The sequence below is a fragment of the Moschus berezovskii genome, chromosome 5 (genome assembly GCF_049115385.1).
Source record: "Moschus berezovskii isolate FMDL1 chromosome 5, NW_MosBer_1.0, whole genome shotgun sequence".
Lineage (NCBI taxonomy): Eukaryota > Metazoa > Chordata > Mammalia > Artiodactyla > Moschidae > Moschus > Moschus berezovskii.
In genome coordinates this window covers 123356828-123382436 of record NC_142464.1, presented here as the reverse complement: position 1 = coordinate 123382436, position 25609 = coordinate 123356828, and the positions used below count along the sequence as shown (strand labels likewise).

The 25609-nt window shown below is 48.1% G+C and overlaps 1 protein-coding gene across 3 annotated transcripts in view; it reads left to right on the top strand.

Annotated features, from left to right (window-relative positions):
* Nucleotides 1-25609, top strand: part of AFAP1 (actin filament associated protein 1) — a 148262-nt gene that overhangs the window by 66173 nt on the left and 56480 nt on the right. For all 3 annotated transcript variants that reach the window (XM_088836562.1, XM_088836561.1, XM_055434213.2), the window contains exons 4-6: nucleotides 9160-9268; nucleotides 17368-17579; nucleotides 20218-20397. In XM_088836562.1, the coding sequence (XP_088692688.1) occupies nucleotides 9160-9268; nucleotides 17368-17579; nucleotides 20218-20397 (501 nt within the window). The remainder of the gene's footprint in view (nucleotides 1-9159; nucleotides 9269-17367; nucleotides 17580-20217; nucleotides 20398-25609) is intronic.

Here is a 25609-nt window from a genome sequence, read left to right as displayed (position 1 = left end):
TTGAACATCGCTTTTTGCAATTGTTATTGTCTCTTGACATCCTTTTTCCTGGACAGTCAGAGGCTGGGCAGGCAGGCAGGGTCACATTGGCCCCTTTTCTGAGTACACTTAGCATCCTGTCATCCCCCCCGCTTTCAGGCCTGACAGGCCCCTAACCTGGCTCTGTGAGGCCCTCTTGGGCATCAGCGCTCCCCTGTGGTTGGCTGACACCTAAGTGAGCTCCGCCCCCTGCCCCCAACAGAATGTGGCAGAGACCAGATGGGCCTCTGTGCCCGGAAGCTGGTGAGTTACACTCAGGTGATAGAAGTGAAGGGGGGTGAGGGCGGGATCCAGGGGACCTCTAAAATGGATCCATTTGGGGTAATTGCGAACTTTATGCCCATTGAGCAGCAGTGCCTCTTTCTGGTGGGCTGCAGTCCATGCGGTCGCTACGAGTCAGACACGACTGAGCGACTTCACTTTCCCTTTTCACTTTCACACATTGGAGGGGAAATGGCAACCCACTCCAGTGTTCTTGCCTGGAGAATCCCAGGGACGGGGGAGCCTGATGGGCTGCCGTCTATGGGGTCACACAGAGTCGGACACGACTGAAGCGACTTAGCAGCAGCAGCAGCAGCCTCTTTCTGACATTTCTTCATTGCACTAAATTTTAACCTTCTGAAGATGATGTGTGTTCCTCTCGTTGCAAAGCAGAAAACGCCGGGACAACCGCTCAAGGTCAGGGCCGCGTCAAAAAGCCTGCCCCGTCCCGCTGATGCTGCTTCTGTACAGGAAGGGAACAGTGCATGTTTCCGTTTTGCCCTTAGAGTCAATGTGCCTGCAGCCCAGGGTCCCTGGGTGAGCCAGTGACCCCTTCAGTGTGGCCTCTAGGTCAGGCAGTGGGAGTGTGGGCATGTGCTCTTCAAATTCAGAAGTGCTCTCAACCCTTGAGGTCACAGGGCGGGGTGTAGCGTCTTTACAGCCCCTCCAGCCCCCTTGCTCTACGGGGGAGACTGGAGCAAGCCAAAGTATGCACAAGCATCATGAGAACGTTTCTGGGAAAGGCCGCGCTTTTCAACAGGTTCTTGTTTGTTTCACACTGGGAGCTGCGCAGCTATCAGAGGCCTGGTCCTTAGTTAGCGTGCAGCGGGTGCAGAGGCAGCACTTGTGAAGGCAGCTGGCTCATCCGGAAATGGGTCCCATCTGTGTTGACATTGGCCGCCCGGCCCTGCCGCCCAGCCCACCAGCCGGGGCTGACACAGACCACTGGGGATTGTGCTTCCTGCCTTCCCCTCTTCCGCTCCAGAGTAGCAGGGGGTCCTCGGACAGGGAGACCTCACACCTCCCTGCTGAGTGAGGACAGCAGGGACGCTCCTCTGGGGGCTGCAGACGATACGGATGATACCTCATCAAGGTGTTTTCCAGAAATGTTTTCATTTTCTCACTTGAGTGGTCACTCCAGTATCGTTGCTTGGAGATTTCCACGGACAGAAGAGCCTGGTGGACTACAGCCCACGGGGTTGCAATGAGTCGGACGCGACTTAGTTGACTACATGGTATTTGGATGGGAGTGTGTGCATGTGTGCTACATGTGTCTGACTTGTTGTGACCCCATGAATTGTAGCCCACCAGACTCCTCTGTCCATGGGATTTCCCAAGCAAGGATACTGGAGTGAAGTGAAAGAGACACATGTACCCCAGTGTTCACTGCAGCACTGTTTACAATATCTAGGACATGGAAGCAACGTAGGTGTCCATCGGCAGATGAGTGGATAGGAAGTTGTGGTACATATACACAGTGGGATATTACTCAGCAAAAAAAAAAAAGAATGCATTTGAGTCAGTTCTAGTGAGGTGGATGAAACTGGGGCCTATTATACAGAGTGAAGTAAGCCAGAAAGAGAAACACCAATACAGTCTGCTGCTGCTGCTGCTACGTCGCTTCAGTTGTGTCCGGCTCTGTGCGACCCCGTGAATGCATTTGAGTCAGTTCTAGTGAGGTGGATGAAACTGGGGCCTATTATACAGAGTGAAGTAAGCCAGAAAGAGAAACACCAATACAGTCTGCTGCTGCTGCTGCTACGTCGCTTCAGTTGTGTCCGGCTCTGTGCAACCCCGTCCCTGGGATTCTCCAGGCAAGAACCCTGGAGTGGGTTGCCATTTCCTTCTCCAATGCATGAAAATGAAGGCGCCCAGTCATGTCCAACTCTTCGTGACCCCATGGACTGCAGCCCACCAGGTTCCTCCATCCATGGGATTTTCCAGGCAAAAGTACTGGAGTGGGGTGCCATTGCCTTCTTCCCTGTACAGTATATTAACGCATATGTATGGAATTTAGAAATACGGTGATGACAACCCTACATGCAAGACAGCAAAAGAGACACGGATATAAAGAACAGACTTGGACTGTGTGCGAGAAGCTGCGGGTGGGACAATGTAGGAGAATAGCACTGAAACATGTATGTTACCACACGTAAGGTAGGTGATCAGTGCAAATTCGATGCGTGAAGCAGGGCACCTGAAGCTGGTGCTCTGAGACAACGCAGAGGGGTGGGGTGGGGAGGGAGGTGGGGGGTTCGGGATGGGGGGACATGTGCACTCATTCGTGATTCGTGTTGTGCTGACTCATGTCGATGTGTGGCAGAAACCACAATATTGTAAAGTAATTAGCCTCCAATTAAAAAAAAAGACTGCTGGAGTGAGTTGCCATATCCTCCTCCAGGGGATCTTATTGAACCTGCATTGACAGGTGGATTCTTTACCACTGAGCCACTGGGAAAGCCCCATTTAGATTGGGTAGAAGATAGCAATTTAGTGTTTGTTTTTAGGCCAGACCCTATGTAAATATGATGACTTATTATGCCAACAGGTAATATGTCATTTTTTTAAATTATGGTAAAACATATGTAACACCGACTTTATAATTTTAATCATTGGTCAGTGTCCCGTTTAGTGGTGTGAGACTTTATTTTTGGGGGACTCCAAAATCACTGCAGATGGTGACTGCAGCCATGAAATTAAAAGACGCTTACTCCTAGGAAGAAAAGCTATGACCAACCTAGACAGCATATGAAAAAGCAGAGACATTACTTTGTCGACAAAGGTCTGTCTACTCAAAGCTGTGGTTTTTCCGGTGGTCATGTATGGATGTGAGAGTTGGGCTGTAAAGAAAGGTGAGTGCTGAAGAATTGATGCTTTTGAACTGTGGTGTTGGAGAAGACTCTTGAGAGTCCCTTGGACTGCCCAGAGATCAAACTAGCCCATCCTAAAGGAAATCAGTCCTGAACATTCATTGGAAGGACTGATGCTGAAGCTGAAACTCCAATACTTTGGCTACCTGATGCGAAGAACTGACTCATTGAAAAAGACTCTGATGCTGGGAAAGATTGAGGGCAGGAGGAGAAGGGGACGACAGAGAAGGAGATGTTTGGATGGCATCACCGACTCGATGGACATGGGTTTGGGTGGACTCTGGGAGTTGGTGATGGACAGGGAAGCCTGGCGTGCTGCAGTCCATGGGGTCGCAAAGATTTGGACTGAGTGACTGAACTGAACTGAGTTTAGTTGTGTAAAGTACATACATATTGTTGTGCAGCCCTTAACATGATCCATCTCCAGAACTTTTCATCTTTCCAGACTGAAACCCTGTCCCCAGTGAATAGGACTCCCCTCCCCCAGCCCCTGGAGCCAGCATTCTACTTCCTGTCTCTCGGAACCTGAGGTTTTGGTCCCAGCCCCCACTGCCTGCCCGGATGGCATTTCATCCTTCCTAAAGTACTTTCACAGCAGCTTCGTTTTCTGTGTTTGACAGATGGGATCATGAGGTTCTTTGAGATTATATGACAAAATTAGCTATTTTACCAGTTGCAGAGTGGAGACTAAGCCTGAGATTTAAAACAAAATCATTTAATTCCCAGGGAAGTCAGATGTGATCCTTCTAGTGGGTGTGAACCATCCTGTTTCTTTTCTCCTTGTCTCTTGAAAACCTCAGACTTTGGCGTCATGTCTCAGCCCTGTGGCATCTTCATCATGGATCTATCCTGTGTCCTGTTGGCATGGCCGTAGGACTCTTCCATCTCCCTGCCTCCTGGTGGAGAAGGAACGGAAGAGAAAGTGGCTTCACGGTCTCGCATTCTTAGTCGTGTATAAATAAAACTTGAGAAAACTTGAGAAAATATGCGTGAATGATTCCCCAGTGTTTTCTCAAGTGCTGTTGGAATGCAAATTAAATTGTGATCAGAAAGGAATAGGTTGTCATTTGGATAAAAAAACCTTTTACTTTACTAAGAAGAGTACCTGCTGAAAATTCTTTTTTAAAAAAATTAAAAAAAAAAATGTTTGGCTCTGCTGAGCAGCACGCAGGACCTTAGTTCCCTGAGCAGGGAATGAACCCATGCCTCCTGCAGTGGCTGCATGGAGTCTTAACCACTGGACCGCCAGGGAAGTCCCATACTCGAAATTCTTGACATTGGGGTTGAAACCACGTTTTGCAGTTTAGACCTTAAGCTTTTGTTCCCTGTTAACAGTCAGGAAGCTTAGCTGATGCTGTGGAGTGCTGCTGCTATCCTCATGGTGGCAGAAAAGGGTTTTGCCATTGCATGGCATAACTAGAGGGTGGGCCCTCTTCTCTTCTGTCAGATCCTATCTTTCAGCTGCTACTAAAGAGTCCACCTGCCAATACAAGAGACGTAGGAGACACGAGTTCAGTTCCTGGGTCGGGAATATCCCCTGGAGAAGGAAGTGGCAACCTCCTCCAGTATTCTTGCCTGGGAAATCCCACAGACAGAGGAGCCAGTCCATGCGGGGGTCACAAAGAGTCGGATACGCTGAGCCCGCACGAACTTGTGCACTTGTTCTGCCTAACGTGTGTGTGCTGGGCCCATCACACAACTGCACTTAAGATTTCAATCACCGTAACCAGAAAGACAGAATCTGGACGTACCCCTGTGTGCATAGAATTAAAGTCAGAAAGAGATTCCGCATTCTCGGCTGGGGTTTTTCTCTGCTAAAGTCAGGTCTGCTGGTTCGCCGGCGTGTCTGCTGCAAGGGACCTAGTGATAAGTTGGGGCTGGTGGAGGGGAAGGTGGTGGGGCGCGAAAGTGCCGCAGGAAAGGGAGGAGAACGGAGGCGTGGGAGTGGAGACAGAGACGGTACAGATGCGCCTTCCTCCTGAGGGGATGAGGGGACAGATCCCGCTGAGCTGCAGGAGCCGGAAGCCTCGGGTTGCGTCCAGTGACCTTGAAGGCTGGGAAGGTGCTTTCCCTGCATCTTACATGGCTCGGCCACCACAGTGGTAGGTGCCCGGAGCTCGGTCCTGGCACAGGGATGCATTCTCACTGCTGCAGTGCCCACCCAGCTGGCTCCTCCTCCTCCACAAAGCACCTCGACCGCACCAGGGACGCTGGGCGACGTCTGTCATCCCCTGAGCCTCAGTTTCCTCCGTTGAAAATTACATTCAAGACACTAACCTCTCAGAGTTGTCTTCTGAACAAGAAAAAAGAAACAGAAAGTCTTCCAGAACAGTGTGTGATGCATGGAAGGCAGTCTGTGAATAGTAGTTAATATTGTTGTTTTGTGTGTGTTATACAGTGTGTGACGCATGGAAGGCAGTCTGTGAATAGTAGTTAATATTGTTGTTTTGTGTGTGTTATACAGCGTGTGACACCCGGAAGGCAGCCTGTGAATAGTAGTTAATATTGTTGTTTTGTGTGTGTTATAGTGTGTGACACCCGGAAGGCAGTCTGTGAACAGTAGTTAATATTGTTGTTTTGTGTGTGTTATACAGTGTGTGATGCATGGAAGGCAGTCTGTGAATAGTAGTTAATATTGTTGTTTTGTGTGTGTTATACAGCGTGTGACGCACGGAAGGCAGTCTGTGAATAGTAGTTAATATTGTTATTTTGTGTGTGTTATACAGCGTGTGACACCCGGAAGGCAGCCTGTGAATAGTAGTTAATATTGTTGTTTTGTGTGTGTTATAGTGTGTGACACCCGGAAGGCAGTCTGTGAATAGGAGTTAATATTGTTGTTTTGCTGAAATAATAGCAGAATAATCATGGTATTTGTCCATCTTGTTGTTGTTCAGTCACTCAGTCGTGTCCAGCTCTTGGCGACCCCATGGACTGCATGGGGTCCATGCTCCCCTGTCCTTCACCATCTCCTGGAGCTTGCTCAAACTCATCTCCATTGAGTCAGTGATGCCATCCAGTCATCTCATCCTCTGTCACCCCCTTCCCCTGCTCTCAATCTTTCTCAGCATCAGGACTTTTCCAGTGAGTTGGCTCTTCACACCAGGTGGCCACAGTATTGGAGCTTCAGCTTCAACATCAGTCCTTCCAGTGCATATTCAGGGTTGATTTCCTTTAGGATGGACTGGTTGGATCGCCTGGCTGTCCAAGGGGCTCTCAGGAGTCTTCTCCAGCAAGTCCAGTGGCTTCTGCCCTACTGGGAGGTTCTGAAGGAAGCTTCCCCTTTGCAGGCTGTGGTGCTAAGCCATGGTCCTGGCACTCTTTTTTGTCCCTTCCCACGTCTGCCCTGTAACAAACCATCCCCTCTGCCCGTGTCTGGAAGCCCTGAGGCAGAAGTTCAAGAACGAGTGGCCTTTAGGGGTGGAATGTGAGATCCTCTTTGGAAAGGCAGGGTGCTTCTCTAGAAATACTATTTTTTGGCATGTATGATTTCAAAATGAAAGTTTTTTTTCTTTTTATTTTAAAAACAGTATTATACAGAAAATTCAACGGACTTCCCTGACCAGCCAGTGGTTAAGACTGAACTTCCAATGCAGGGGGTCACAGGTTCGGTTCCTGGTCAGGGAACTGAGATGCCACATGCTGCAAGGTACTGCTTAAAAAAACAAAAGCAAGCAAACAACAAAAAAAATCCAAAAAAAAAAATGCAAGCTCTACAGATGTGCATGAAACAGCCATAACCTTGTGTTAGCATTTTGGGGAGTGGCCCATCTTTGTGTAGAGGTCCTCATAAACGCACCTCCTATAGGCTAACAGGTACCTGTTTTCGTTCATGTAACAGCGTCCAGTAGAGACTTTTCAAGTAAATGACTGCAGATGTGCACCGTTTTCATTTTAAATGGCTGCACGTGGATGTGTTGGAACACCTAAACAGCCTCATCTCAGGGAATATTGTGATTGCTTTTAAATTTGGAGGGAAAAGCTTTCATTGAACATCCTTACATGTTTTCAATCATGTGACCAGTTGACCTTCTTAGCATGTATTTCTAGAAGTAGAATCGTGGATTTAGGGGCATACGTGTGGAGAGCTCGTGTGAAGTGCTCACCAGCAGGGTCTGAGAGTCCACTGAGAAATCTCATTAGCTCAGCGTCAGCTCCTGCCTCACACACCTTAGCAGCCCTGGAAAGGAGGAGTGTGCTGTGCTAATTGATGAGTGTTTGCTTGATTCAGCCATTGGTAATGCTTTCCCAGAACATGAATAATTCCACTGTTTCAACACACTAAGAGGAAGTTGAAACATTCTCATTTCATTAATAAAAACACTCAGGGACTCAAACAGCCATCTACCAAAAGCTACTGCGCGGAGATTTTTAACGCTTTTGTGGACTTCTGTTCTGACCTTGCCCAGGGATGATCATGTATGGGTTTTGTTGTCAGCACCGCCCCTCAGGAGGACCCGGATGTGGTCCAGCATGAGAGCCCAGGGTGACGGCCAGCAGGCAGCAGCCTGGAGAGGGGCATGCAGGGGAACCAGGGCCGGGATGCTGCCTTCCAGGATGGGGCAGAATGCTGCGCAGATGACCTGGAGTGAATTATCTTTCTTCATCTCCGAGAGGAAGGAGTGGGTTGAGCCCACAGTGGCTATTAGTCATTCGCAAAGGACTTCTTCAGGCTTGAGTTACAGGAAAAAAAAAAAGGTGGAGTTTCATGTTCTATGGGTCATTGTTCTCCTTGGAAACTGAACTTGGTTGCTCTTCAGTTTGGGGCCTCTGTTCTCTTCCATCCCCAGTGACATCGTTCCTGTTTGCTTATAGGATATGGGTGGTGTGAACTGGTTAGGAAAGGGGAAGAGAGTGAATATGAGAGAATATGAATTGGAGAAAGGTCACTGCTGGGCAGACCCGGGCTTGAAGACCCCAGCTTGTCGCGAAGCAGTGTCGATTTTGAGCGAGTGTCTTTAGACGCTGAGCCTCGCCGTCGGTGTCTGTAAGGTGGCGTCGTGTGGACCTCGAAGGGTCCCCGGCTTGCTGGCTGATGCAGCTTATAAGCAGGGCAGGGGCTGCTCAGGGTGTTTCCCACGGGCAGCGGGTGTCGGTGCGTGCTGGCTGTCCAGCCCCTCTGTCTGTGTTGTCCTGAGTCTCAGGAGGCAGAGATGGAACCAGCAGATCCTACACGTGTTCATGGGAGGAAGAGCTAAGTCTGCTTTAGTGTCACCGGGGACGTTTGAGAGACCGGTGCTTCAGCTGGTCTTGCTAGAATTTGGATGGGCCTGAGCCCACCAGCTTTCCACACTGTGAAGTTACGGCTTCGAAACCAGCCTGCCTGTCTCAGAGTCTGTCAAGGAACTGTGATGGGACTGGGTTGAGTGATGAGCAGATACCTTCTCCAGGGAATAACGTGCAGTTTCTTTCAGAGCTGGTTCCTGGGTGATTTCCTCTTCTCTCTCTTTGTGAATGACCCTGACACAGAGGGGTTTGGTGAGACAGAGGGCACACACGCTCATCTCTGCAGTGGCTGTGTAACGAGCACTGCTCTGAGATGCGCACGGGCGATCTGAACCGTCTCGGTGCCCCCCAGGGGCCTCCGGTGTGGGGTGTGGTCCTATGAGGAGGAAGTCAGCTGGGGACCTGCGAGGGTCGGTGGTTTGGGGTAAGCCCTTGGGTGGAGGGGAGGAGAGACACCCATCTCTGCTCTGGGGAGGGGTCTGCAAGGGCCAGTGACTGCAGCCTCTGCCTGAGTTTGTGTCTGGTGATGGCTGGCGAGTGGCATGGATTGAGCGGTGTGGCCAGGGCCAGGCAGAAGGTGGTCGTGGGCAGGCGAGCAGTGGAGACCCCGCCAGGAGCCGAACTTTGGAAGCTCTTTGTAGGATGATGTTATTTTTCTGCAGTGACATTACAGAGGAGAGGAATGTGCCCACGAATGAGTGTTAGGTAAAACCCCAGAATTCTCTTCTAACGCTTGTGCTCTGCTGGTTTTCTTTCCTTCGCTCAGCCACCCGACAATGGGCCGCCACCGCTCCCAACGTCCTCTCTCCCGGAAGGATACTACGAGGAGGCCGTGCCGCTGAGTCCTGGGAAAGCTCCGGAGTACATCACCTCAAGTGAGTGGCCTCCTGTCCAGCCGGGCTGTTAGGGAGCCTCCTCCCATTTCCTGGGCTAAAGGGGAGTTGGAGCATAGCCAACAGCATGGAAGTTTAGAGTCAGGAGATCCTGAACCCAAGGGAGGGAGTATAGGAAGGGCTTTGAGAAGTCTGAGGTGTCCTCCACACACCTTGGATAATTTCTGATGGTTGTCCTTTTTTGTGACTCACAATTAGTGAAATCCTGTTGCCATGGGAGCGCGTCTCAGCTAGTGAAACGAGTTTCCTTTGGTCAGAAGGGGATGGCCTTTTGAGGCATGTGCCATGGGGTCCCGGCCGGCTTGAGCAGGGCACATCCCTTGGAGGCTGCATTCATGGTGCCGTCAGGAGGGCGTGTCTGCAAGATACATACAAAACAAGCAGGCATATCATAGCTGTTTGTTTTGTTTTTAAATGTGTTTCTTATTCAAGTATGGTCAGATTACAGTGTTGTGTTAGTTACTGCTATACTGCAAAGTGGCTCAGTTATATCCTTTTTCCCATTCTTTCCCATTATGGTTTATCACAGGATAGAGCCCCCTGCGCTGTACAGTAGGACCTGGCTGTTTATCTTTTCCGTGTATAACCAGTTTGCGTCTGCTAACCCCAAGCTCCCAATCCAGCCCTCTCCCACTCCCACCCCCTTGGCAGCCACCAGCCTGTTCTCTGAGTCCCTGCTTCTGTTTCTGCTTCACTGAGAGGTTCATTTGTGCCGTGTCAACATCCACATGTCCGTGGATCTTATGGTCTTTGTCTTTCTCTGTCTGACTAGTTCCACTTAGTCGGATAATCTCTGTGTCCACCCATGTTGCAGCAAATAGTGTGCTTTTGTTCTTTTTTAAGGCCGAGTTGTATTCCATTGAATATATATACCACAACTTCTTTGTCCATTCACCTATCAATCGACATTTAGGTTGTTTCCTGTTTCTTTTCTTTTCCTTCATTCATACAGGTTTTACCAGAATGTTTTTGCCTAAGTTAGGGCTGTCATGACACGTCTGTTCTCTTCCTGCTGGGGACTCAGAAGTGCCCCTTTATTCATACTCACAGAAAGAAGGACATGCTGGCATTGAACACCTTTTTGTAGTGATGTCTGGAATTTGTTTATAGAGCTTTGGCTTTATTTCTCCCCCTTATACTCTGCAGTCCATATAGTCAAGGCTATGGTTTAGTACTTATGTATGGATGTGAGAGTTGGACTATAAAGAAAGCTGAGAACCGAAGAATTGATCCTTTTAAACTGTGGTGCTGGAGAAGACTCCTGAGAGTCCCTTGGACTGCAAGGAGATCCAACCAGTCTATCCTAAAGGAGATCAGTCCTGATTATTCATTGGAAGGACTGATGCTGAAGCTCCAATACTTTGGCCACTTGATGCGAAGAAGTGACTCATTGCAAGAGACTCTGATGCTGGGAAAGACTGAACGCAGGAGAAGGGGCCGACAGAGGGTGAGATGGTTGGATGGCATCACCGACTCGATGGACAGGAGTTTGAATGAGGTCTGGGAGTTGGTGAAGGACAGGGAGGTCTGGTGGGCTGCAGTCCATGGGGTGCCAGAGTCGGACACGACTGAACGACTGAACAACAGCACAAAGTACTCTGGTGGGCAGCGTGCTTTGTCCCGTAATGAGGCAGACATGGCCTCTCCGAGTGTACTGACTCAGAGAACCCAACTTGCCTTTCCCATAAAACGTGGATAAAATGGGAGTGAAAGAGTCTTAGCTTTTACCACAGAGAGCCTCCCCATGCCTGTCATCCCACTTCCTCTGTTTTCAGACACATTCTCCTTCATCCTCGCCATCTGCCTGTGCACCAAAAGTGTCTGCTTCATGCAGACTTGGGCTTTGCCATCTTTCTCTCCCCTGGCAGCACACAAGCAGAGCCATTAGAGCAAAGTGGAATCTAACTTGCTTGTTAGCAGGAGATCCCATTGGGATGTTTTGTGAACACTAAAGAGAGACACGCAGAAGCCGGGCGGGCTGGACTCCAAGGCCCAGGGGCCTTTCCCGCTCACTCACGCCTGCTCTCTCTGGAAACTTCCTACAAAGGCTCAGCCCAGCATGAGTAGGTCCTCATTGTTCTGAATGAGGTCTGAGTAAGAGAAGGGATTGTTCTCATGAGAGGGCTATGAAATCTTGGGTCTTGAGATCTGGTGATTAAATATTTTAATTTCTCTTTCATTTTATAACCATTTGGCAAAAATGCATTTAAATCATTTTTTAAGCGTCAGCTGCCTCAGGAGATAGTAAATTAAGTAGAAAACACACAAAAGTTAAACAGCTTGTTCACTGGATCCCTTTCTTTCTGAGAGCAGAGAATAAAGAACGAAAACATCTTGATGAGGGTATTTCCCAGCTTTGGGGACATTTGGTCCCAGCCGTCTCCCGCCTCCACTCCCCCTTCCTCCAACATGCTTTCAAGACTAGAAATTTATAGTCTTTTTGTTTCACCTGTGGGAGCCTGTGGTTATTTTCGGTCCAAGAAGCCCCACCTGACTGGTGTGTCATGTCCTGAGTTGCTGACGGGCAGGCCCCTTGGGTTGAGCTAATTCCAAGGAAACAGTCATGGAAGGACTGCTGCTTGGGGAGACAGCGGGTCAGCAGAGCTCACACTCTGGGCTTCTTAACCCAGGCGTCTGTGGCTGAACCTTGGCTGCAGGCGGGGACCCCTCCCAGGGGACCTTGTGGCAGGGGGCTGAGTCCGGGTCTGGCCAGGGTCACTTATTGTGGACTTTGGGCAACTTTGTTGAGCTCTACGTCATGTCCAGTTTGTCAGAGCGGCAGGACCATGATAAGTGTTGTACAGTGAGGGGTGTGTGGTAGACACGAGACCCTGTGCAGTTGTGGGAACCTGGGAAGACGAGTGTCATAGGGTCAGCTGTCATCAAGGAGAGGTGGGCGAAGCCTGGGGACAAGGAAGGTCGCTGGGAACCCCCTCGGCCTCTCACCTCCCCATACAGGGGCCCTGCACGAGAGGCTGGACCATGGCTCCACAGAGCTGCATGCCTAGCAGTCTCTTGACCTGCCCGTACTGGCAGCCGCTTCCTGTTGGCCTTCCAGGTCACTCACAAACTTCCTGTGTGGCCAGTCCTAACCTAAAGGCATCCAGGGAAGGGAATTTAGGGGAATGCTGAGTTGATATGGTGTGAAAAGCACCACTGTTGGTCTTGGATTGGTTTGGCATCCACACACCCCTCTTTACCAGGGTGAATTTGCAAACAAAGACATGAGCAGAGTCATGGTTCAGTCTAATACAATTCAACTGCGGCCGGAAGCTCCCTGCCTCCCCCAGAAAATACAGTGTTCTCTGTCCACTTTGGGTGACACTGTTCTCTCATAGCCAAGTTACACTCTCCCCCTTGGGTGACTGTACCTGTTGGGCCTGATGGAGCCCTCTGGGGATGATGGAGCCCAATGGAGATAATGGAGCCGGATGGGGATGATGGAGCCGGATGGAGGTGATGGAGCAGAGATGATGGAGCCTGATAGAGATGATGCAGCCCGATGGAGATGATGCAGCCCAATGGGGATGATGGAGCCAGATGGGGATGGTGGAGCCCGATAGAGAGTTGTCTGCTCTGCTGTGATGCTGCATGCTCCTTGGTGGGTGGGATGACCTGGAGCTGGAGTGGGGCAACTTGGGTTGGTGGGAACCTGATCAAACTTTTAGTCTCTCCTGGGGGTATTGGAGAGACAATTTCCTGAAAATGACCTGGTTCTCATCGGAGATTGTCAAAGCTGTGCTTCAAAATCCCCCCTGGGAAAGTGTGCCAAAGGCTTCCGTGTCAGCGTCTGAAACAGGGTTGAGCCGAGAAGCAGAAGCACCTCAAGGTGGCACGGGAGATTGACTCCAGGGCCTGGGCCTCACGTGCTGTGGAGCTGTTGAAGGAGTCGGTGGGAGGCTGTCCCCCAGCATGTGGAAGGAGAGCTGGCCTCAGTGGGGGAGATGTGGATGCACCACTGGTGACTCTGCCCTTCTGCCCAACTCCATGTCTTCTTCACTTGGCGCAGAGTCCTCATCACCTCCTCACCAAATCATAAATCCCAGCACCAACAGTGGACCCCTTGATGTCCTGTTTCAGCCCCCAGGAGGTACCCTGGACTCTGCTGGGAGACCGCCCAGGAGACTGACGGGTTGTCTCGCATGCTTGGTACGCGAAGTTGGTTGACATTCTTCTAGCATGATTCTGGCAGTCCTGCTCTCAGAAGAAGACGGGTCATGAACTCACTGTCTTTTCAGCCGTGAGACCTCAACCCATCCTCCCCTTGATGCGAAGGGCCGCCAGGGCATGGTCTGCTCTTTCAGTTCAGAATCTGAACTGAAAACCTTCTTCCTTCATCAGGATGTGGTCTTGGATGAGTCACCTGCTCTTCTGGCATCATCCTTCCTTCCCTCTGAGATAAGGACACGGCTGTGCCCCCACCTCCGGGGGGCTGAGAGGGCCAGCGAGGCAGGGCATCAGACTGCGGAGCCAGCCTCCTCTTCTCACAGCTCCATCCCACAGCGCGCAAATATAAGTATAAAAAGCCCTGCCTGGGGGCTTCCCTGGTGGCTCAGTGGTAAAGAATCTGCCTGCCAGTGCAGGAGACGCACTGAATCTCTGAGCCAGGAAGATCCCACATCCCACGGAGCGACTAGGCCAGTGCTCCATAACTACTGAGCCTGTGCTCTAGAGCCTGGGAGCCAGAACTACCGAAACCCATGCAGCCTAGAGCCCAGGCTTCTCGATAAGAGGAGCCACCGCAATGAGAAGCCTGCTTGCCACAACTAGAGGAAAGCCTGCACAGCATCAAAGACCCAACATGGCCGAAAATAAATCAATACAATTGTTTAAAGAAAAACCCTGCCTGACACATTGAAAGCGCTCGTTGAATGTTTCCTGCGTGAATGAAATGAAATTTTCCCATCGCTGGCTGATTTGGTCGCCCTTTCTCTTGTTCATGTGTTCACTCAGTGTTTAGTGAATCTGATGTTCTAGAAAGCGAGTTAAGCACTGAGGGGTCCATGCCCCCCAGGCGGCTATGAGCACGGTCTTTCTAGGATAAGATAGGACTTGATCCGCTGCCCGACTGAAATCTGGACCTTGGACCGTGGCGTGGAGTAGCTCGTAGTCTTTCACAGGTTCCTGCTTTCTTCCCTGGGCCCTATGTTCCAGCCACATTAAAATTACAGAAAAGCTTTTATTACAAAATACACTTGTCAGAAAGTGCATAAAATATGAATATATGCTTAATGACTTTCCATAAAATGGAACATCTGAGTGTCACCACCAGGTCGGGAAGAGAGCATTGTCAGCCCCAGAAGCCCCCTCCTTCCCCTGGACAGCCTCCTCCCCGCAAGGGTCACCCCTGGCTTGGCTGCGGTGACAGTGACATAAATGCTGTTGAAAAGTACAAGGCTCGCCACTGTTGGTACAGTGTTGTATATTTTCATTGCTTTTGCAAATCATGCTCCTTCTTCTAGACTCTTCTGTCTGGTTGGCACCGTCTCATGAGCAGTGGAGGTCAGTGGCTTTGTCCAGTCTTCTCCGTGTGCTGTGTGCACTGCCCTTTGATTGCCTGCCTGTCTGAGGACTCGAAGTGTGGATCTGGAGATCAGTTTTGTTAAACTTTAGTTAGAATTTGAACGGCCACCGTGGCTGCCATGTGAACGGGGGTGTTGGGTAGATGTAGCTGCTGGCGTATAGGGGTGGGGGTGAGTGTGCGCTTGCACATGCGTGTGTGTGGCTGTGGGGGAAGGTGTGCAGAGGCGGAGAAAGGCCTTGACTCAAGCAGCACGGGAGGGGAGCCTGGTCTCTTCTCTCCACGGGTCTGTAACTTAGATCCTTCAGGTGCTCGAATCCCCCACCCCCACACGTCTCTTGGCACAGCATTCTTCCCGCCATCACAGCAGACACCTCTTAACTGTCACCCAGCTTCAGCCCACTCTCCCTGCCGTCGCCAGAGTTACCTCTTAGGGTCACCCTAGTCTCTTCCTTAAAATCCTCTCCTGACTTCTTTATTAGGCTTTAAAAGTTAAACCATCAATCTCTCTATTCTCCGCCTCCCTTATGAAATAATTCTTTGCAAGGAAGTTAACACACGTGCATGTCTGCTGATTACAGATTACAGTCAGTTTCCAGTGAGCTCTGCTCTGTAGAAGGTTGGCAGTTCTTGTGCATCCAGTTGCTTCAGCCGCAGATTCTCCTTATCTGTCCCTCGTTCCTCATTGAGGTCTTCATTCCTCGCGTGTATTATGGAAAGCAAATGCATTCCAGATTGTCTGGGATTGACGGAATGCTCAGGTGAATCAGACACTGCCTCCGGGACCTTTCGATCCAGCCGGGCTGCAGCAGTCAAGATCACTGACAGTCGCTCGTGTTGATTCATCATTTTTAAGATGCCAGCCACCCTTCTGAGGCCTTTGCATTTAACTTGAGCTCACAGTTCTCCCAGTGATGATGGCAGCATCGACTTAATGGACATGAGTTTGAGCCACCTCTGGGAGACAGTGAACGACAGGGGCGTCTGACGTGCTCCATTTCACGGAGTTGCAAAGAGTCAGACACAACTGAGTGGCTGAACACAAACAACAGTTCTCCCTTCCACACATATGTATCACTTGCTCCGTGCCAGGCCCTTTGTGAAGCACTGGGACAGTCACATCCAACAAGGTGGTCTCCCTTCCTGCAGGCGACTGACAGCTTGATGTGGGGCAGGCAGACGGGTGACAACACAGTGGCTAAGTTATGTGCTGAGTGGTGTGGAAGCCAAGGGGAGGGTCGTCTGACCTGGCATCTGAACTCAGGCTGCCGTAACAAAATACCGTCCACTGGGTGGCCAAACGATGCTTTTTATTTTCTCAGAGTTGTGTAGGCCTGAAGTCCAAGATCAGGGCTCCAGCGTGCTCAGCTTGTGGTGAGTGCTCTCTTCCTGGCGTACAGACGGCTGCCTTCTCCCCATCTCCTCACGTGGCAGGGAGAGAGAACTCCAGGTCTCCCTCTTCCTCTTCTTCTCCGAGGATTCGGACCCACTCACATAACCTCGTTTGGCCATAATTACCTCCTAAAAGTCCTATCTCCAAATACAATCCCATTGGAGTTCGAGCTTTAACATATGAATGTGGGGGCCACCCAGTTCAGTCTACAGCCATCAGGGCTGGTGATCCAGGGAGGGCTTCATGGAGTAGGCGTTCTGAGTTAAATCCTAAGTGATGAGCAAATATCCAGGCAAGGGTAGGAGATGGAGTGGGATAAACAGGGAGCCTGGATGAGAGCAGTGTGTACACAGACCCTGAGGAAGGGAAAACAGGCTCCCGTGGGGACTCTGCAGACCACCCGGTATATAAGTGTTGATGCGCTGCCGAGTAGGGAGGGCGGGTGTGGACATCTGTGACAATCCCCAGGATGGCCTGACCGAGAGGGGTGGTCTGGGTCTGGATCTTGAACCTTAAGAAGGGTTGGTGCGTATGGTGATGCCAAGAGGGAGGAGGGCACTGCAGGCTTGAAAGAACTTTTAAAAATATATATATTTATTTATTTGGTTTCGTTGAGTCTTTGGTTGCAGTGCATGGACTCCCACGTAGCTAAAGGCTCTGGATCACACAGGCTCAATAATTGTGGTGCATGGACTTGCTTGCCTCTTGGCGTGTGGGATCCTAGTTCCCCAACCAGGGATCACACTCAGGTTTCCTGCATCGGAAGGTGAATTCTTAATCACTGGACCACCAGGGAAGTCCTGAAAGAACTTTCACATCAAGGTGTGGGTGGGGGTTTCCTTTGGCGAAACCCATGGTTGACTAGGGGTCATAGCATCCAGCAAGGAAGAATGTGGTGAGGATTTAACAGTGTGGGGCCTGCAGGTGCCGAAGTGGTTTTTATAAATGCAGAGTTCTTAGTCATTTCATTTGAAAACTCTTTGTTGAGTTTCTACTACCCAAGTCTGAGTTATTTTTCCCCTAGTTTTGCCAGTTGATGTTTTCCAAGCATCCTGAATACAGAAACCCCCTCCTCACTTACTAATAAAATGATGGAGCCCACGGTCGTCCTCAAGAAAAGGTTTTTGCAACCAGGTTTTGCTCACTTTTATTTCCCATCTTTGACAGATTATGACTCGGATGCGATGAGTAGCTCTTACGAATCATATGATGAGGAGGAGGAGGATGGGAAGGGGAAGAAGACACGGCACCAGTGGCCTTCAGAGGAAGCCTCCATGGACCTGGTGAAAGATGCCAAGATCTGTGCCTTCCTGCTGCGGAAGAAGCGCTTCGGGCAGTGGACCAAGTTACTCTGCGTCATCAAAGACACCAAACTGCTGGTAAAGCCTCGCCACTCGGTTCTCTTGTGTAGAGTCGGTGAGACGCAGTGGGCCATCTAACCGGGTGGAATCTATCCCCGGGCGACATTCACATTGGTGGACACAGAGGGAGCACTTAAGCGCTGGCCCGTGACCGGCCGTCAGCAAGCCTGGCTGAGGCTCCCGTGGCTTTAACGCCCTTTTCTCGCCAGCTCCCTAAGCACTCAGCGGGCAAAACCATCCCCGCCTCGGGCCAACGTCTGCGGCTCATGTCAGTGGAAATGCATGCTGCTGGATCTTGCCAGACGTCGCAGGATGGATTTTCTCATTTGCAGTGAGTCAGTGAATTCCTCAAAGCCAGGTCATCGAAGGCAGACGGGCAGGCCAGGCGAGGTCTGGGGGACAGTGCCCAGGAAAGGAAATTCTTTTGGAAAGCTAAAGGCTGACTTTTTTTCTTTTTTTGTGACTCGGAGGCAGAATAGAAAGAGCGAGTAGCAGAGGAGTAGGGGCAGGAGGGCACACACCCTCGCTGCAGGCGCCACCAGGGAGCCTGGAGGGGAAGCAAGAGCCTCTGAGACGCATCCTCTGTCCCTCCTCCCTCCTCCCTTCCCAGCTTCAGAGATCACGGTTGGTTGTTGGAATTAAGAATGTTAGACTATGTTTTTGTATTTTGTTTTTCCTTCAAATGAACCTTGGGGAACAAAAATCACTCAACATTCTATCATTAAAACAGAACACATGAGGATATATGGTACTGTATCTCACTTTTCAGTGGAGCAGATAACCTCCCTTTTTAAAAAAACAATCCCATCTGTGAATTATGGGAATCTTATTTTACTAGATTCTTAGGACATAGTATGTTTTTTGATTCATGGTTTTGTTAAAAAAAAACAAAAAACTTTTTTTAAGCAGTGAGAGTACATGTTTTTTTCCACATGCGTGGCCTGAATTTCTCCCAAATTTAGACTGTGCCAAAAAATGATGATGCCACGGGGGAATTTTAAAGTAAAGAACGAAAGAAAAAAGATTAAAAAGATAAATATGGTCCGTATTTACAATCTGACATAATGGCTGCAAGATGTGGATATGTTAAATAAACGTTTTAAAAATACACAGTTGGCTCTTATGTAAAGGGCTTCCCTAGTGGCTTAGCTGGTAAAGAATCTGCCTGCAGTGCAGGAGACCTGGGTTCGATCTCTGGGTTGGGAAGATTCCCTGGAGAAGGGAAAAGCTACCCACTCCTGTATTCTGGCCTGGAGAATTCCAGGGCCTGTATGTATAGTCCATGAGGTTGTAAAGAGTCAGACAGGATTGAGCAACTTTCACTTCACTTCTCATGTAAAAGAAGTTTTAGAGCATGCAACAGGAAGCCTGTGGTCGGGGTAGGGTCAGCGGTTGTCAGAGGTGCCGAGTCCACCCTCTGCCCCAGCCCTGGCCCCAGCCCCTTCCCTTCCTGTCTCTTGTTTCCCTCACTCCTCGTCTGCTTCTCCCATCACTTACCAGGTTTCCCATCTTCCAAACCGGGATGATGATACCATTTAGAGTAGCTGTAAATATTTAAGAAGGGATGAATGGAAAGCCATGCAAAAGCACTGTCTTGGATGAAATGCAGAATCAAAGTTTTATTATGAAACTTTTTTTCTTTTTTTTTTTTTTTTATTTCTAAAAAAGAATTTTATTAAAAAAGCACAAATGCAAAGAAATGAACAGAGGAAAATTTATGCGTCGAACCTGGACTGGTCACTTATGATAATATACATGCTACAATTCCATTCTCTCCAATCATTCCACCTTCACCCTCTCCCACAGAGTCCCAAAGACTGTTTTAAATGCCTATGTCTCTTTTGCAGTCTCTTATACAGGGTTAAACTTTTTTTCATTCAAAAATGACCTATGATCCAACTGCCCAGATTACTCCTGTTGACACTGGAAAAAAAATAATTAGCAATGATAAAAGCAAGTACTCTCTAAGTCTCACAGAACAGAAATCTGGAAACGGAAAACAAAACAGCAGCCTTTTCCCCTAAAAGCCCCCAGTGTGTTTTCCCACAGGTGCCACCACAACTGGCTTCTTTGAATGCCCTTCCAGAACCTGTTTGTTTCTGCGCCCAGGCAGCTCTCTGGGGAACACTAAGATGTGCCCAGACCCCTCCAGTGCCCTCCCTTGGACCCTGCACTCAAGTGGGAAGCACAGCTTGGCAGACATTTCTGTCTGTTATATGCTGATATGTATACTCTTCATAAAATGATTCATCTGTGTTTCAGAAAGAGAGTAGGGATGAGACAGGTAGACATGAAATGACATAAATTGTGGTGTATTGAAGGTGCTGTGTGCCCCCATTAGAGAAAATCTAATATAGTCAGGTCAGCTGTAGAGGAAGCTCCACTAGAATATAAGATCCATCAGGACTTGATACCCCGCTGAGTCAGGTCCTGAGTTATGAGCAGGTGTCTTTGCATGTACACAGAGGTGAGGTGTGGGTGTACAGCGGGGCTGTGTGTGTGAGTCCCAGGATCTTCAGGGGCTTCAGTCTCTGAGCATCTCTGCCCTTCAGTCAGGCCTCCAGGTGGTCTCCAGTGCTGCTTTCACTGTGCCGCATTTTATCCGTGGTAAGGGACTTTCTTACACCCTCACTCTGACTTCTCCTGTCCATCACAGTGCTACAAAAGTTCCAAGGACCAGCAGCCCCAGATGGAACTGCCGCTCCAAGGTTGCAACATTACGTATATCCCGAAAGACAGCAAAAAGAAGAAGCATGAGCTGAAAATCACCCAGCAGGGCACAGACCCACTTGTGCTTGCCGTCCAGAGTAAGGAGCAGGCTGAACAGTGGCTGAAGGTAACTTTTGTTGCTTTTGTTTCTGAGCCAGTTTCCTTCCCAAACCTCTTCCTGAGATCTGTTTTGTTTTTTTTTTATTTAATGTGCATTTTTTTATGCAAGCACAGGAAAACAGTGGATTAACCTGAGTAGTTTTGTCTTTGATGTCTTGAATATTCTGATTACTTTGAGGTTAATCATTTTAAATTTTGTCTTCAAAACGGCATTCTGCCTCCTGTTTGCAATCTACTTCTAGAACTTTCTCTTTTGGCTTGATTTTATCGTTTTGCTTTGTCGTGTCCGAAATGTTACTTGCTCAGTTGTATCCGACTCTTGCGACCCCACAGACTGTAGCCTGCCAGGCTCCTCTGTCCATGGAATTCTCCAGGCAAGAATACAGGAGTGGGTTGCCATTTCCTTCTCCAGCGGATTGAACCTGGGTCTCCTGTATTGCAAGCAGATGAGCCTTTACCATCTGAGCCACCAGGAAAGCCCATCGTGTCTGGATGTAGTTTTTTTTTCCCCTGCTCAGGTTTCCCTGGCCTTTTTAAATGTGTGGATTTAAGTTTTTTCTAAGTTTTGGGAAAAGTTTTCAGCCATTTCCCTTAAAATATAACTGCCCCATTCCCTCCCTCTCCTAAATAATTTAAATACATGTTAGACTTTCCCACTGTTTTCTACTTTTATCTTCTCTTTTAGTTTCTTATCCTTATTTCCCCCCTTTACTCTTGTTAATTTTTTTCTTGTTTTTTCCAGATCGCTGTTTCTGTCTTCAGCTGTATTGAATCTGCTAATCAGTTTGCTCTTAATCACTCGGTTCTTTATTTTGTCTATGGTAGTTTTCATTTCTGGAATTTCTAGTTGTTTCCTTTTAGGAACTTTTGTTTGGCTTTTCTGTCCATAACAAGCATATACAGGCATGTTTCTTTTGACTGTAGTTTCGGTTGAGTTTGGACCTGGGTCTGGATTAGGAACTTTTGTTTGACTTTTCTCTCCATAACAAGAACATACAGGCAAGCTTCTTTTGACTGTGGTTTCAGTTGAGTTTGGACTTGGGTCTGTAACGTATGGTTCCTTTTGTCTTCTTGTCAGGTTATCTGATGATCATGCTGGTCATTATATTAACATTTGGAAAAAAATGATTATAGTACATTTTGATGTCAGCTCTACTGAAGTATAACTCAAATATCCTACAGTTCATCCTTTTAAACTATGATTCATTGATTTTCAGTTGATTCATAGAGTTGTGCACCTATCAAGATAATCTAATTTCAGAACGTTTTCATCAGCCCAAAGAGAAACACTGGCCTTACTGTGTTAGCAGTCTCTTCCCCCAGTTCTAGCCCCAGCCCCAGCCAACTGCTCATCCGCTCTCTGTCCCTATAGATTTGCCAGTTCTCAGCGTTTCCTGTAAACACACTCATACAATATGTATCCTTTTGTGACTGTCTTCTCTTACTTAGCGTAATGTTTTTAGATTCATCCACATTGTATCTGTATCAGTCTGTCGTTCCCTTTTATTGCTTTTTGTGTCTTTTCTGAGAAACCATTGTTTAATCCAAGGCCTGAAAGATTTATAACTATATTTTCCTCTAACAGTGTTTAGTGTTAGCTTTTAAATGCAGTCTGTGATCCTGATTTCATCTTTGGTTATAGTGTGAAGTAGGGGTTTAGTCTTATTCTGTTTGTTGTGGCATCCAGTTGTCCCTCTGGAAATGATTTGAGTCTTAGCACAATGGCTTCATTTCTTGGAGAGCATTTTCATTTGCCCATGGCACAAGCTTTGCTAGGCACTAGGTCTCCAAAAGCAGTTTAATCTAATTTCAGAGCTTGAGATTTTTCAGAGCCCTCCAGATGACCTGAAGTCAGGCTGCAGTCCATTAAAGGGCAGGTTTATATTTATTTTAGTCTTACTCCAGCTCCTAATCTTGGGGTCCTACTCTTAAAGGTAGGGCTCCCCAGTTGACTCAGTGGTAAAGAATCTACCTGCCAAGGCAAGAGACGCAGGTTTGATCCCTGGATTGGGAAGATGTGCTGGAGAAGGAAATGGCGGCCCACTCCAGTCTTCTTGCCTAAGAAATCCCACTGACAGGGGAACCTGACAGTCCATGGGGTCACAAAAGAGTCGGACGTGACTTAGCAACTAAACAACAACAAAAGTGTGGGGGTTTTGCCAGGGACCTTGTCTTTTCTGTGCCCTAGACCCAAACTTTTGGTTCCCATTCCTCCAGAGCTGTCAGAGGACTAACTGGCTTCTCAGCTGCCTCCTCTGGGGAGTAGCAAAGGCAGTCCTAGCTGCTGGCCTGCCTCTCAACATTTCCGTCTACCTCTGGGTCATGGCCGGGCAATTCCACACTATGCTAATAGCCATTCTCTGCTTTTAGGAAGATGCTGGGTGTATTTCATCTGGCTTTCCTGATTGTCTTTATCCGGAGGATTGGTCCACACCTTCTAGTCCATCATTGCCTGATAGTACTTGCTATAAAAAAAAAAAAAAAGACTGGGGACGGGGTGGGAAAGCTTGATGCAACATTCTATGATGCTGGCTTTTATAAGAAGATGCCAGCGCCCATTAAACCCAGGGCCCCACCCCCCTCTCCTCCCCTGGAAAAGCACAGGGCCAGACTCTGCGATGACAGCAGTCGTCATCTCTGCTGGGGCAGAGCACACAGATGTGGCTTTTCACATGTCTGTAATTTGGGAGATGGAGCAGAGCATTTGTTTTTTTTAATGGGAGTCCTGTGATCGAGAGTTCCGGCTGCTGAGTTTGCTTTGCCTTCCAGACACAGAACCTAATATGTCACGTGTCAACCCCTGCTGTTACCAAAGTACTTTGCCATCGTCAGCAGAGCTGCCCGAGAAATTTGTTACTATTAGCCATTTCATTTTACAGGTGAGGTGCTGAGTCCCAGGTAGACACAGTGGCACACCAGTCAACCTGTGATGGAGCCAGGAGTGAACTTCAGAATTTCCTGACTTCATTTTCATCTTCATTTGCTGGGCCATCTGACAATTTGCCATTTTCTCTTTTTATTCCTGACTTCTGGGTTCTTGGCACCATTCCTTCATTAAGGAGTGAAAGAATGAGGAAATAGATGAAAAGCCTTATTTATGATTCTGTTTTCTTCACCTGGTCACCTGTGTCTGGCCTTCTGCATCTTTGTGTAAATACATGGTAAATTGCCTTTTTCTGAAGGGTTTACCTCAACTGCTCCATTTCATGTCTGTGCTTCACTCCCATTGCATATCATAATACGGGAACCTAAGAAGTCTTGATCAGAAATGAAAGTCAGATGACAAAACTAGTTTTAATCAGATACAGAATTTTAATTTTTAAAACCAGCAGAAATCTGGGATGTTTTAGTTTAGTTTCGTCCAGATATTGTCTTTAGATTGGCTGCTTTTCAGGATCATTTGGAATTTAAAACAAACAGAGATTTCTAATGATTTGGTACCTAAGAATGGTTTTTTTCTTTTTAGTTTATGTCTTTTATCCTTTTTAAGATCCCCAAAGCCACGAGTATACTTGAAACATACTTCCCCCTATTAATTCTCTCTCCTTCTTCCAAGATAACTTTCATCTAGAATTTGGTCTTTATTGTTATTATCTAGGTGTGCTTTAGAAATACTTTTTACTTACACATGTATATGCTCATAAATGAGGGGTAATATTATTTTTCACGTTTAAAGTTTCTGCGTAAGTGGCTTAAGCCTGTGCGTGTCTTTCCGCCGGCTCTCTTCACTCAGCTGTCTGTCTGCATGCTCTCGCCATCTTGGGCCGTGTTCAGTGTGTCCCCTGCTCTGGCTGTCCTGGTTTCTCCAGGATGGGGACCATCTATTGGAATTGCTAAGTTTGGTATGTGCTCATCTTCACCATGACTGGCGCTTGGCAGATTGTTTTCCAGGCTCCTTTGTGTAATTGAGCTTCCTCCAGTGATGTGTGAGAGAAGTCATTCTGTGTGTGTCCTTTCAGAGTTTCTTTGTACGTGTGCAAGCAAATAGAAATTCAGGTGCGAATACCCATCCTCCCACCCTCATAAAAAGGGTGTGTTCTGCACCTAGTCTTTTTTTCCTCCCCTAGAGTAATTTCGAGATTTTTTTTTCCAAATTAAAGAATAGAACATTTCCTTTTTTCTCTCTTACACTACATAGCATTTCACTTTATAACAGAATATGCTTAAACAAATCTGCCTCCTATTTATGGATATTGGACTGTTGTCATCTTTTGATGTGACATAATTCTATACTGTTTATCCTGTGTCCACAGCATCTCACGCTTCTGCTAGTCTATAGGCTAAATTTTCAAAGAGAGTCATTATTTGTATGCAGGTTGCAAGCATTTGTAACTCTGAGATGCGGATGATCTCTCTTCATGGAAGGGTTACCGGCTCAGCTTCCCCTCCACAGTATGCGTGTGCCTCTGTCCCCGCTGTCTGGCCAGCAGAGTATGTTACCAGCCTTTGAATTTTTGCCAGCCTGGGAGGGGGAAATGATGTCTCATCTAGTTTTAATCTGCATTTATCGTCTTATTAATGGCGTGGAGCATCTTTTTATGGAGTTTAAGAGCCTATGGCTGTGTTACTGTTGCTGTGAACTGTCTGTTTATATCCTTGGGCCTCTTTGTAGATATCCTGCTCAGAAATATCTTTTTAAGAAAACTGCCAATTCCGGAGGCCAAGCCAGGTTTGGTAGTCACAGCTCTAGCTCAGCCTGCTAATTTCCACTTGGATAGACGTTCTCACGGAAGAAGCAGGGTTTGAGAGCACAAGTAAGCTCTCAGTCAGGTAGGCTGTGAAGGTAAATAGCATTCCATAGCCATTTTCACTAACGTTTTATTTGGTTCTTATAACTACTTCTGAAATTCATCATAATAAATATAAAAAAGGCAGGAGGGAGAAGGGGGTGAGCTAGCCCTGTGTAGAGAGCATGTCACTAGAGAGCGGACTGGAGCCTAACCGGAGTTCTGATCTCAGCTCCAGAAGCCTCTTGCTGAATGTCCCAGATGAGCTACTTGACTTCTCAAAACATAGAGTTTTCTCATCTATGAAATGAGAGGGGTGGAAAGGAGTATTTCCTTTTGGAGTTGTGGTGAGGATATAGCCATATGAAGAAAGTGTTAGTCTGACTCTTTGTGACCCCATGGACTATAGCCACTGTCCACGGAATTCTCCAGGCAAGAACACTGGAGTGGGTTGCCATTCCCTTCTCCAGGGGATCTTCTCAACCCAGGAGT